The 13,478-nt window shown below is 40.3% G+C and overlaps 4 protein-coding genes across 4 annotated transcripts; 2 read left to right on the plus strand and 2 right to left on the minus strand.

The window, feature by feature from the left end:
• Positions 1–29: 29 nt before the first annotated feature.
• FOA43_000327 (uncharacterized protein) lies at positions 30–2,069 on the minus strand (the record flags this gene model as incomplete). The annotated part of the gene is made up of 1 exon (XM_038920660.1): positions 30–2,069. The coding sequence occupies one exon, from the start codon at positions 2,067–2,069 to the stop codon at positions 30–32; it is 2,040 nt and encodes a 679-aa protein (XP_038776588.1).
• A 1,569-nt stretch (positions 2,070–3,638) lies between these two features.
• FOA43_000328 (uncharacterized protein) lies at positions 3,639–8,315 on the plus strand (the record flags this gene model as incomplete). Its single annotated transcript, XM_038920661.1, has 1 exon — positions 3,639–8,315. The coding sequence occupies one exon, from the start codon at positions 3,639–3,641 to the stop codon at positions 8,313–8,315; it is 4,677 nt and encodes a 1,558-aa protein (XP_038776589.1).
• A 271-nt stretch (positions 8,316–8,586) lies between these two features.
• Positions 8,587–9,045, plus strand: FOA43_000329 (uncharacterized protein; the record flags this gene model as incomplete). The annotated part of the gene is made up of 1 exon (XM_038920662.1): positions 8,587–9,045. The coding sequence occupies one exon, from the start codon at positions 8,587–8,589 to the stop codon at positions 9,043–9,045; it is 459 nt and encodes a 152-aa protein (XP_038776590.1).
• A 41-nt stretch (positions 9,046–9,086) lies between these two features.
• On the minus strand, positions 9,087–12,890 carry FOA43_000330 (uncharacterized protein; the record flags this gene model as incomplete). The annotated part of the gene is made up of 1 exon (XM_038920663.1): positions 9,087–12,890. One exon carries the CDS (start codon positions 12,888–12,890, stop codon positions 9,087–9,089), a length of 3,804 nt encoding a protein of 1,267 aa, XP_038776591.1.
• Positions 12,891–13,478: the final 588 nt, after the last annotated feature.

A 13,478-nucleotide genomic window follows, 5' to 3' on the forward strand; every position in this document is an offset into this window, starting at 1 on the left:
ATTATATATTATATATATGCAATAAAGTTTCAGTGCAATCTTTCTTTAGCTATCTTCATGAGAACGGCATCAGGTCTTAAAACTTCTGGATATGCTTTTATTGTTGCCGGCTCTCTTCGAATCTCCTCATGATCTGCTTGATCAAGGATTTGTTTTTCCTTCATATGCAAACTGATATAGTTTCGTTGAAAGCGGTCATCCAACAGCACTTCTGGGTTAGTGCTACAACTGTTTCCTTCGTGATCGAGATGGTTGCAGATTTCATCAGAAATCCAACTTCTATAACGTGTTCTCCAAGTATGGCCCTGAAAGCCCGTATTTTTCTTGTAATTCATATACTCTCTACTAAGTATATTCATTATTCCTTGACGAATGAAGACTTGTTCACCCTCAAAGAGAGTTGGAATTAAAGGTGAAATTTCGTTCATCGAATAGTGATGATTGTTTCTATCTGATAAAAAATCACCGTAATCGTTGGTCGTCAATTTGTTCTGAATTAGGAACTTGGCGTACTCTTTGCTTAAATTATTGCCCATACTTTTTGAGGAAGGTTTGCTCTTGGTAATTGCCAAAGCGGTAATATCGATGAACATACCGGTATGAATATCTATGAACCTAGCATCAATGGCATTGTTACCATTACCCTTTTCACGGTGATATATACTAGAACCAACATCTATGAAAAACTCCCCAGTACCCATATCAGAAAGTTGCGGCTGATCAGAGCTACCGGGGCTGATGTCAACGACAAGACTCTGATTAAAGTCTCTACCCAAGAGAATCAAAGATTCCTCTGTCACTTGAACATCGTGGTCAAAATCCCAGTTAAGAATGAGACCGTTGAAATAAAAGCCGAGTAAAGAACCATGCGCAATCCATGTATCAACTCCGAGAATTCTTGTCATACGCAACCAGGATCTCATAAGTTTATGAAGGCCAGAGGTCGACTCATACTCCGAAAGTGCCCTGCTTCCAATAAATCTCCAGTCGAAATGTGCACCATTATCATTTCCTTTAGGCGTATATCCGGCCTCATGAAAGTGCTTTGGGAATTTGTTATTGCCGTACTTAACTAGAGCATCTTTTATATGGTGAGTCATCTTTATACCGACAGCTTTATCAGGGTCACATTCTGGAGCATTGGGTGTCTTTTTGCACGATTCTTCAAACTGGGAAAGATTTTCATCTATGGATGCCTGTAACTTCGAGGTATCTTTCTCCCAATCGAAAGTCGCACGAGGTAATTCTATCGGCTGATTCAGCTTTTCGTCGGATATTTTAATGATTCTAAATTCATCTAATTCATCCGCTTCACTAACCAGCTTGCATTTCTCTAAATCGCTAAATAGTCTGCCAACCTGTTCTGAGAGAGATATCCCGGCAGTTTCGGATACTGTACTATCCATGTTGAGATATTCGTAAGACATTTGTTTAAGGAGAGACATTCTATTGGTGGAGTCAGTAGTTCTAATAGAAACGACACTATCTCTACCCGAATCCACAAAAAGAATACGTTCGGGAGCATCGAACGAGTGATAAAGGAAAGTACTGGCAATTAAGACTCTTGCGTCTCTAGCGATTCGGGGATCTGCCGGTCTGGTCATTTTGAATCTCGGATACATTGGGTTGAACAGATGTTTAATCTCTGATGGGGACAAATCCACACAGTTTGGTGACACACTGAAACCAGTTTCAGAAACAAACTGTTCACAATCCTGAATCGGATAACCTTCATGCCATTGAAGGTACTCCTCACTGGGCAAAAGACGTTTATCAAAATCTGTCCAGTCCTTCCAAGAAAACTGAAGTTTAAAATCAACATCAAGCAAATCAGATTGCTGTTCTTCTATATGCTGAGACATTTTGGCTATGTATAAAGCTGCTGGAAGTCTTGGATCAAACATTGTATTTTTCTCACCCGGCTTCTGATAACCTGACAACGGTAGATTCGAATATCCAAGATTTAGCGTGGCGATACGTTTTTGAGACAGAGCTAGTACTTTTAATATATCTTCGGCATCTATATCATTTGGAGGATTGTGATATTCCCATTGAGCCATAACTTCCATGGTCTCGTGATAGCTATGAAAAATCACAAGAAACAATATAAAAGGAAAGACGACGAGATAACCCTTCCTCCAGTACCATTTGCATCTTGATCGGAAGAATTTATGATTTCCTCTGAAAGGCTTATAAGCTTTAAATTTATGAAGTAATGACGACATCCGATACCGTGAACGGGAAGAGTTCTTTGTATGCTCATAATTTTCCGGCTGGAATTCTTCGAATGGCGAGGAGTCCAAAGTATCATCCTCAAATCTAGGGGAAGAAGTAGATGATACTGGCGAGTAGATGTTTAGTCGGGACATAACTTCAAAATAGGACACATAGATAAAAAGTAAACAAAATACCAAGAGAAGAAATTGAAATTCAAAACTTTTCGGCGAAATTCTGTCTTCTCGGAACGCGGGGATGAAACGTGAGGGATCAGCGTGAAAAGGAAGTCAGTCGTGTGACAAAGATATTGAGTACCTTTAGCTTTTAAGTCAAGAAAAAGGTATATCAATACATATACGTGAATAGATAATAATGTAAAATTAAATAGCCATTTAGAATGATTAGAGCATGATTACTGGCTTCATGGGATCCTTATTTTTTGGAGGCTGAGGTGCTGATCTGAAATCTTCGATGCGTTTTGGTTTTTTCAGATTGTTAACGTCAGTCGCGACCGTTGGTAGATTGAGCTGTATTTTTCTTACCTGAGTGAATCCCTATTTTATTCTTATCATTACTCTTTTACTCACAAAGATACGATTGTTATGTAACAATCTTCACCTATTACAATTGATCTGTTAAGATTCAATTGAGTACAGTATATCAAAGCGACTATTATCTAGCAATCGATACGTTAATTGTCAGTACAATCGATACCCATCTTCATTTTAGGAAGTGGACCAACTAAACTGCATTTCCTTCTATCGTTTTCTAAGCCTCGGATTCTCATTATATCTAAAAAAAGATTATGATAAACCGTTTGCTCCTACTTGGGGCTCTGCTCGGGGGATCTAAGACAGAGCCGACATGTTTGACCGAGGCCGACCGATACAGATAGAAATCTTCGGAAGGGGGTCCAGACAATAACCAGGCAGCAGCAATTATCTCTCCGCCCGGACAAATTTTTGGCCTGGTGTCCCTACATTAGTAAGTGTCGGTGTTGACATCCTAAATGAGCATAATCTCGGAGTTACATTCGGAGATTGTGGCTTACCTCCTTATTTGCCCCTGACGTGTTGTGAGGAAATTAGTTAATCGCTGGCAATCTGAATTAAAAAAGCAATTCTTATTTATTTTCGGACTTAGGACGCTGCATTTGCTCCGTTTTTCTTGCTTATTAAAAACAATCTTTCGAATGCTGCGACTTTCTGTTGGCCCTAACCGCAATTCTTCTTCACAATAAAGAAATAGCCGACATTGTTCTCGGTGTATTTATTATATTAAATTAAATTATCATTGCACTTATTTCAGTTTGTTTAAATTCCTAAACATTTCTTTCTTTACACATATTCTTTCCTGTCTTAACTTGCCTCTGACCACATCCTTTTCTTCCTTAATCCACTTGACTTAGTTAAAATTTGAGCATGTTATCTGAGGAAAAAGATACGAATCAGCCAAGTACGGCTGTTACCAGTAATGCGGCTGCTGGATTGACTAACAATGATTCTCTCTCTGAGGCTTCTTCTGTGGTGTCTTATCAAGGTGATCCTGAAGATAATGATGATGAACGACAGGCAATCTCTCATCTCCATGAAACTGTTACTAGATCCATCACCAACGATCCTAACAGCAATGTTCTTACGAGACTTTCGAGCCTCTCACAGACTCTTTCGCATTTGTCTTATGCTGGGATGAAATCCTTTAAGATTGACCCTAACGACTTTGACCTTAAGCGGGTCCTTAAATTTATTGCTAATCGGAATTCTGAACAGGGTATCAAGCAAAAGAAGACTGATATTGTCTATGAGGATTTAACTGTTATCGGTAAGAATAGCTCTGCCGCTATCGTCAAGGATGTTGGCTCTGCCTTGTTCCCATTCCTTGTGTTATTGAAACAAAAACTAGGACGCGAACAGAAACTTGATCTTTCCCGTATGAGCAAGACTCGAGAGATAATCCGAGGTGTCACAGGTTACGGTATTCCAGGCACCATGACCATGGTTCTTGGTCGCCCTGGTTCTGGTTGCTCTACCTACTTGAAAGCCATTGCTGGTGAGACACAGACTTATATTCGCGTTGAAGGTGATGTGCATTACGACGGGATACCAAGAGACAAAATGGTTAGTCATTTCAAAAGTCAGCTGATTTATGTTCCTGAATTGGATGACCATTTTCCTTACTTGACAGTTGAACAGACTCTTAAGTTTGCCATTGGCTGTAAGACTCCTTCGATACGTGTTGATAACGTATCTCGTGGAGACTACATTAACACCATCAAGGACCTTTACACTGTTTTATTTGGTCTTGACCACGTTGAAAAAACCCTTGTTGGTAATGATTTCGTCAGAGGTATTTCTGGTGGCCAAAGAAAAAGAGTTTCTATTGCAGAGGCTATGGCTACTAGAGGTACCGTTTACTGTTACGACAATGCAACCAGAGGTTTGGATGCTTCCACTGCTTTGGAGTTTGTTGAAGCTCTTCGTACATCTACAAACATAACTCAAACTACTTCTCTCGTTACCGCTTATCAGGCATCTGAGAGTATCTACGAATTATTTGACTATGTCTCGATTCTTTACACTGGTCGCCAGATTTACTTTGGCAGTACTAGTAAGGCGGTCGACTACTTCCAAAGAATGGGATATAAGAAGAACTCTCGTCAGACCAGTTCAGAGTTTCTTACCGCCGTTACTGACCCTCTCGAGCGTAAATCATTGCCTGGATTCGAAACAAAAGTGCCGTCAAGTGCCTCTGAATTTGAAGACTATTGGCGCAACTCACCAGAGTTTCAAGAGGTCAAAGAAAAGATTGCCACTCTAAGATTGGAGTCCAACCCCGAGGATACTACAAAGACTTTCAATGATGTCCATGTTATGGAGAGGCAAAAATGGACTCTACCTAGATCCAAATACACCGTCAACTACTTTGAGCAGCTTAAGCTTTGCTGCTCTAGAGCATTCTACAATATTATCAACAATAAGGCTTATACTGTTACTCAGTTGTGCGTCGCTGTTGTTCAGTCCCTTGTGGTTGGTTCCCTCTATTACCATATCCCATCAACGACTCTGGGTGCGTTCTCCAGGGGTGGTGTGATTTTCTTTGCCATCCTCTACTTTGTTATCATGTCTCTTGCTGAAATTTCTGCGTTGTTCCAGAACAAACCCATCATGAACAAGCAGCGTGGGTATACGTTATACCACCCTTCAGCCGAGTTACTTTCTGGTCAGCTTATTCAGCTTCCAGTTTTGGTCACGGCTATAACATTATTCACAATTGTTCTTTACTTCCTTTCCGATTTAAAGCGTCAGGCCGGTGCCTTTTTCACCTTCTTGCTTTTGGTGATTGTCGCTGTGCAGACTGTTGAGACTTGGTTCATTTTCATTGCCTCTCTTTGTCCAACTTTGAGTGCAGCCAATGGTATTACTGGTATCATGATGATGATGATGATTCTTTACTCTTCTTTCATGATTCAGAGACCATCCATGTACTGGTGGTTTAAATGGTTTTCTTACATCAACCCTGTCTTATACGGCTTCGAATCCTTGATTACATCTGAATTTCACGGCTCCTGGATGCAATGCGCTCCTTCTCAATTGATACCAAGTGGTCCTTCTTACAAGAATCTCCCAAGCGGAAGTCAAGTTTGTGCCTTTGTTGGTGCTGCTCAGACTTCTCAAAAGTATGGTACGTCCAATAATGAAGTGGAGGGTGATGTATACTTGTCCATTTCATTTGAATATTTCTATTCTCATTGTTGGAGAAATTTGGGTATATTGTTTGCTTTCATCTTTGGTGTGCTTGCAATCAACGCAGTTCTTGTCGAGTTCTACAATCCTATTGTGGCTAGCTCAGATAAATTGTTGTTTGTCAGAGGTGGCCGTATCCCATCAGATATAACCGCGCTCACTGGTACTTCAGAAGATCCCGAGAAAGGTGATTCCAATAGCGAGCATAAAAGAAATGGCTCAACCAATGTTGCTGCCTCATCTACGTCTCCATCGGATGGTTCTAAGAGCAACGACGATATTGAGAAGAGCGATACTGAAGAACACCTCACTTTCAATGATAAGTTAGGCTCCGATGACATATTCATGTGGCGTCACGTTAACTTTACTGTTCCTTATGAAGGCAAGCAAAGAAAGTTGCTCGATGATATTCAAGGCTTTGTTCTTCCTGGTACTCTTACAGCCCTTATGGGCGAGTCCGGTGCTGGTAAAACTACTCTTTTGAATGTTCTTTCTCAAAGAGTGGACGTCGGTGTTGTTACCGGCGATTTTCTTATTGACGGCCATCCATTGGATAGTTCCTTTGAAAGGAGAACTGGCTATGTCCAGCAGCAGGATCTACATATTGCCGAATTGACAGTTAGAGAATCTCTTCTCTTTGCTGCAAGGTTGAGGAGACCTATGAGTGTGCCGGACTTTGAAAAAGTCGAGTACGTTGAGAAAATCATGCGTATTTTGCACATGGAAGAGTACGCCGATTCCATCGCAGGTCAGGCAGGCTATGGATTGAATGTTGAGCAGCGGAAAAAGCTTTCTATTGCGACTGAGCTTGTTGCCAAGCCAACTTTGTTACTTTTCCTTGATGAACCCACCTCTGGTTTAGATTCACAGTCTGCTTGGGCAATTGTCCAGGTGTTACGCCAATTGGCTGAAGCCGGTCAGGCTATTCTTTGCACTATTCATCAGCCTTCTGCTACCTTGTTTGAACAATTTGATCGTTTGCTTTTGCTTAAAAGAGGTGGTCAAACAGTTTACTTTGGTGACATTGGTAAAAACTCGCACACTGTGATTAACTACTTTGAGACCCACGGTGGCAGAGTGTGCGATGCTAAGGAGAACTCTGCCGAGTATATCTTAGAGGTAATAGGTGCTGGTGCTACTGCTTCTTCACATGATAACTGGAGTGATACTTGGTTACAGAGTGAAGAGTATCAGAAGTTTTCCGTAGAGGTTGATAACTTGATTGCTAGTAGGGCACGAAAGGAAGCTGATCATTCGGAAGATTTATCTGAACTTCAATCTAAATATGCCACACCTTACATTTACCAATTCAGGGAGGTTTTCAAGAGAACATGGTACCAGTTTTTTAGAGATTTGAACTATATCATGGCTAAACTTATGTTGATGGTTCTCGGTGGTTTGATTCATGGCTTCTCCTTTTGGAGTGTCAAGCACACCGTGGTTGGTATGCAGAACGCTTTGTTTGCTAACTTTATGGCCATCGTCATTTGTGCTCCTCTCACAAATCAAATACAGGCACGTGCCATGCAGTCTCGTGAGTTGTTCGAGGTGCGTGAGTCGAAGTCTAATACCTTCCATTGGTCCACACTACTTCTTTCTCAGTTTTTGGTGGAAGTTCCGTATGCAGTGTTGTTCTCTACCCTCTATTACATTTGCTGGTACTTCCCTATTCAATTTCCACTAAATGCTCCAATAGCTGGTATGTGGTGGTTCACCTACTGCATTTTCTTCCAACTTTACTATATTTCTTTTGCCCTATGGGTCGTCTATTTCGCTCCAGACCTTCCTTCTGCTAACGTCATCAGTGGTTTGCTCTTTAACTTTGTCATCGCTTTCTGTGGTGTCGTTCAACCGCCATCATTGATGCCAGGCTTTTGGAAATTTATGTGGCGTTCTTCTCCATTTACATATTTTGTTGACAGTATGATGAGTATTTCCTTGCATAACAGACCTGTTGTTTGTAGTGCCAAGGAGATGAATTATTTGGACCCTCCAAACGGAGAGACCTGTGGCGAGTTTTTGAAACCATATTTTACGACTCATGATGGTTATGTCTACAATCCAGATGCAGCCTCTAACTGTGGTGTCTGTCAGTATTCGAACGGTGATCAATACTTGGCTTCACTTGGTATGGCTTATTCTCACAGATGGAGAAATGTTGGCTTGTTCTGTGTTTATATCTGTTTCAACGTATTTGCAATGTTGAGCATGTATTATTTGTTCAGAGTGAGAGGCATGTCTCTGCCAAAGATCAACCTCCCATTTTCAAAGAAGAAGAGCCTCCAGGATAAATCTGAGGAGAAATCTATTGAAAAACAGCCTGAGGAGCAGCATGTTGCAGAGCTCAGTGAGTGAGTAAGTGAACTCATTATAAGTTAGCTCCAGCACCGTCTGAATTCCATTGTTGAGTTGGTGATGATCCAGGTGCTATCTACTAAACATTATTCATTTTATTCCGTTTTATTTTTTTTTTTTTCCTGAATTAAAATTTTTTGTAAGCTCTAATAATATTCAGTGCAAGAAAAAGATCTTCAACATTACTTGAGTTTCGGAGAAAAAGTTTGATGATCTATTAGCAGGTGTCACCACTTTATCTTCTATCCTATTGTATTCTATCACTGGAGGCATGGCGATTGGACAAATACCAAGGAAGGCCAAATTGGCCACTCTATTAAACTTCAAGGTTCGTGTGACTACAACCAACTCGTCCCAGTTCATAGGCATACTTGTATCTTTTGACAGGTACATGAACTTGGTGCTTTCTGAATGTGAAGAATTCCGTCTGACCAAAAAGTCCCAAATGCAGTTGAGAAAGCAATCGAATCAGAACAAGAAAATCATTGATGAGTCAGGTATAAAAGAACAGAAACGGTTGTTAGGACTCGTGATAATTAGGGGCGAAGGTATCATCAGTGTTGTTGTCGAGGCAGCCCCAAGTTCGTCTTCGAGGCCAGAGCTCAATTTGAAGAAAGGCAAAGGTACAGTGAAACCTTTAATCAAAACATTAAATAACAATGGGGGATTAAATGCTCCTTTAAAAGCTATTAATAGTGGAATTGGTAAACCTGGATCACGGAGATCTTAGATGGGTTGAAGAATATGTATATTAAATTTATCGTGGTTAATCTATAAATATAACGATGCGCAGAAAACAATATCCCTTTTGATCCCCTCCTGAGCATCAGTCATCTTCATGTGAAGATCGGAATCTCCAATAATAAGGGCTGCATTCTTTACTTGTCGGCAAATCTCATCAAGAAAAGTAATTACCCTGACAATGGTACCTTCAGACTCGTCAGCGTCATTCGAGTTTACCATGATGTCTTTGAATGACTGGCCCCTAGACCATTCGTATACCGTATTAACAAGTCCAAATCGGTTGTTTTCCAAGAATGTCTCTTCCTCGGATGTCATAGTTATTTTCTTCTGCACATAAATATCGGTGAGCCTGGAAACGATAGCACAAATCTTATTCTTACCTCTCTCCAACCTGGGCGTTGACAATGAAATCTCAGCTGGCTCTTCGTTCTTTTTTCCTCTTCCTTCGTATACAAAGCAAGACAGTAAGGCCACAATTTCCTCTGACGAGAAATCTCCTAAAAAGTTAGTGAATAGCAACTCAGTAATAACCAACTCCCACCCACAATTGATTTCACATGCAACACGACCCTTCAAACTAACTGTCATCTGTTCGATATCCACGTATCCTAACTCTTTTAACACCCCAAGTCGTTGTTGATACTCTGGTAAAAGTTTCAAATTCTCCTCACTCATAGAAAGCTTCATGCTCTCAATTTTCTTCACCGCATTCATTCTTCTAAAGACCTGATCATATTTTGATCTTTGTTCTAGCAACGAGACAACATGTGGATCTTCAAGTTGATGAATGATCTCCCTTTCTTGCATTTCATGATCCGTTATTAGTTCTAGAACGCTAGCATTCATATGCTTCTTCCAGTTTACTTCACTCCAGCTTGACCTCTTTTCAAAGTGATAATCCAATTGCTTTCTGAAATCTTCAAAAGCATCGTGCCGTTTCCGTAAGAGGCCATTCTTATTGACATCCAATTTAATAGAACTGACGTACTCAATAGAATCCAAAGAAATATTCTCAGTACGATAACTTTTGACGTCCTTCCATTGAGCAAAGTAATCAGTAATGTACTTGTGACCAAATTTAGGATTGAACGCCATATTGAAAGACTGTTTGCCTTTTTTCCGCATATTAACACCGAAACAGGTAACAGTAGAATCATTATTGATAAGAGAAGTAGTCACAGCGGGACCACTATATCCATCAGCATCTCTGTACACAATGAGTCTTGTTGTTTGGAATAACGACTTCAATAATCTAGAAGCGTCCTCTTCCTCAATCAATTCCCTATAAGTGTCTCTGTAGGCTTCCATGCTTTCATAAAATTTCTTCAACACCGCATATTCGTCTGCATCAATAGTTACTTTGTATTTCTCCTCCAACTCCTTTTCGGATTTCACAACCTCCAACTGTGTTTCTGGGAGCATGGCTTGTGCAGAATTTTCACTGAATGAGCGCTTAATCATATCCTCAACTTTCAATGCCTCAATTCGAAGTAAATTCAATATCATGGTGTAAGTTAACCTAAACTGTGAGGAAAGTTTCGTTGGAGTACCCATCGTAGTCTCCTTAAAACTGACTCTATCAAGTGGCATATTGTATGACATCACCATGACAGTACCTAAAGTATCAATACCCCTTCTACCGGCTCTTCCAGACATCTGTGTGAACTCACCAGGTAAAAGATATCTGAAATCTGTACCATCATGTTTTCTAAGAGAGCTAAAAACAACAGTTCTGGTGGGAAGATTGAGACCCATGGCAAATGTTTCCGTGGCAAAAAGAACCCTAATTAATGATTTAGAAAACAATATCTCCACAACTTCCTTTACAATTGGAAGAAGACCGCCATGATGCACTGCAATACCTCGTTCAAGCATTTCTCTTATTTTCAAAATCTGCGGAAGTTCTCTATCTTCTCTTTTTAAGCGAGAAACCGCCTTATCAATGAACATATGGACTTCAGAGGCTTCTTTGGAAGAGCAAAAGTTTATACCGCTGAGAGTATCAGCATACTCCTCGCATTTACGTTTAGAAAACACAAAAATCACAGCAGGTAGAAGGTCATGCTTACGAAGATAATTGATGAGAGTGGGCCAAGTATTTCTTGTAGGTCCATCGTAGCCCGATCTACGATTACCGTTGGAACCACCAGATCTGTTTCCGCCCCCACGAAAGCCATTCGTTTCAGAGCCTCTACCGCCTCTACTGCCTCTTCCTCTTCCTCCTCTTCCTCCTCTTCCGCCTCTTTCTCCCTTTCCAGATTCTTCTTTCTTGGAAGCTTTACTCAAAGTCAATTTACCCACATGACCAGAAAATCCTTTTTCAAGGAACTTCCTATTTGAGTCAATCACTTTGAAAGGCCTATCACGTGCCCAAATATCAATCTCCAATGGAACAGGTCTCTTTGGAGTCGATATCACATATATATCCTTCTGCTTGGTACGACCAATCCATGAGGCAAACTCGTAAGTATTTGGAACAGTTGCGGAAAGCAAAATCATTTTGATATGAGGTGGAAGCATAATAATGACTTCTTCCCAAACAACACCTCTGTCAACATCGTTCACATAATGGACCTCATCAAAGACGACAAACTCGACATCTCTTAACACGTCTGCACCTCGGTAAAGCATTGATCTAAGAATTTCAGTGGTCATAATCAAGCAATTGGCATCAGAATTGATCTGAACATCACCAGTAATCACACCCACTTCCATACCATCAAATGATTCTTTGAAATCTCTAAATTTTTGATTACTCAACGCCTTGATGGGGGACGTGTAAATAACCTTAGTCATGTTCCTCTGAGCCATAGCAATGGCATATTCCGCAACCACAGTCTTACCGGCAGATGTATGCGCAGCAACAAATACAGAATCACCCTGCTCCAAATGATATATTGCCTCCTGTTGGAAGACATCCAATTTGAAAGGCCACGTTCTGGCGGGGTTAGGCACTAGTTCATCAAAGTTCTCTATTTTATGGTCCAACCGAATCATATGCGTCCATTCCTTATTCCGCTTAGAATGCGTGGTACCAGCAGAAGTTACAGATGAAGGTCTGACAATAGATCCCGGAGGAATGATTCGGGATATTACATCATCCAATTCACTGCTTTTATCATTGGACTCAAACAAAGATTGTTCGTCATTTTCGTCGTCAACGACAATTTCACTATTTTCATTATCCACTCTCTCATCAGGGTGATCGTTAAGCTGTTCTATCTTCAACTCGTCATCTTGTTGATCATCCTCTAACGGCAATTTCAAACCTCGCTTGAATCCCTGGGGAATGTCAAACAATCCATGAGAATCACGATGAAGATATTTTGTCGCATCCTGTAGAACATGACTCGACATAATTCCACCAGGTTGAAACGGAAGATTCGTGGAAGTTCCTCTAAGAGCCTGACTTTTGGAGGTGAATTTTCGCTTTACAGAGAGGGAATTCGATGCCGACATGGATGATTCTAGTAGAGAAATGTCAAACTGCTCATCATAAGAAACAATTGATCCTTCAATACCTTGTCTTTTGAATCTAATGCATGTTCTATCAGCCAATGGCGGTAAATATAGTAGAGAGCGGTAGAAATGTTTGGTGATATGCGTGTCAACATCCGGCACATTCTGAAATTCGTCAAGAAGATCCCAGGTGAGCTCGTTTCGAGGAGTTAAATATCTGGATCTGATCTGATCATCAATCTCACTTCTAGAGGGATCGGTAAATTGAAACTTTGTCTTAAGATTTGGATCGAGTGGTAGATGGGTATCATCATCATCATCCAATTTTCTAATCTCTTTCAGCAGTACTTCCACATTTTGCTTATTAGACATGATTTGAGGTGCAAAATAATAACAACAAATAAGAATCAGCTAGCCACGAACTAAGAATGGATATTTCAAATTTTAATCATAGAAAAACAGTAGGGGAAAAAAAGTTCAACTCAGACACCTCAAAAGTTTCAATTCCCGTGACGAAAAGGCTGAAGAATAAGTTGCATTTAATGGCTTTCTAACCATCGGTGATCAAATTTTAACGAGCAATTTACACCTGAAGACTCTACATATCCTTGAGTATTTACAATCGAATGGTAGGGAAAAATTATGTCAACCCTGCACTATCAATATTTCCAAAATGCATGATTCTTGTATAATTACACATATTGCAGGACAGACTAAAGACCTCAGATCTCAGTAAGCTAATTATTGATACCTCTATAAGTAACCGATTATATTTCAGCTCTAAGCATTTTGACCGCATCGTGTCGGCTCCTATTTTTTTCTTTGGCTTTTTGTTTCCCCGCATTTTACAAGGTATCGTCATATATCCCCCAAATTTTGAATCATATTTTTTTTGTTCTTTCTTTACTGGACTTGTTTCATTCTCCTTTAGTGCTTTTGGTGATATGACTGCGAAGGAAT

Source organism: Brettanomyces nanus, chromosome 1 (assembly GCF_011074865.1).
Source record: "Brettanomyces nanus chromosome 1, complete sequence".
Taxonomy (NCBI): domain Eukaryota; kingdom Fungi; phylum Ascomycota; class Pichiomycetes; order Pichiales; family Pichiaceae; genus Brettanomyces; species Brettanomyces nanus.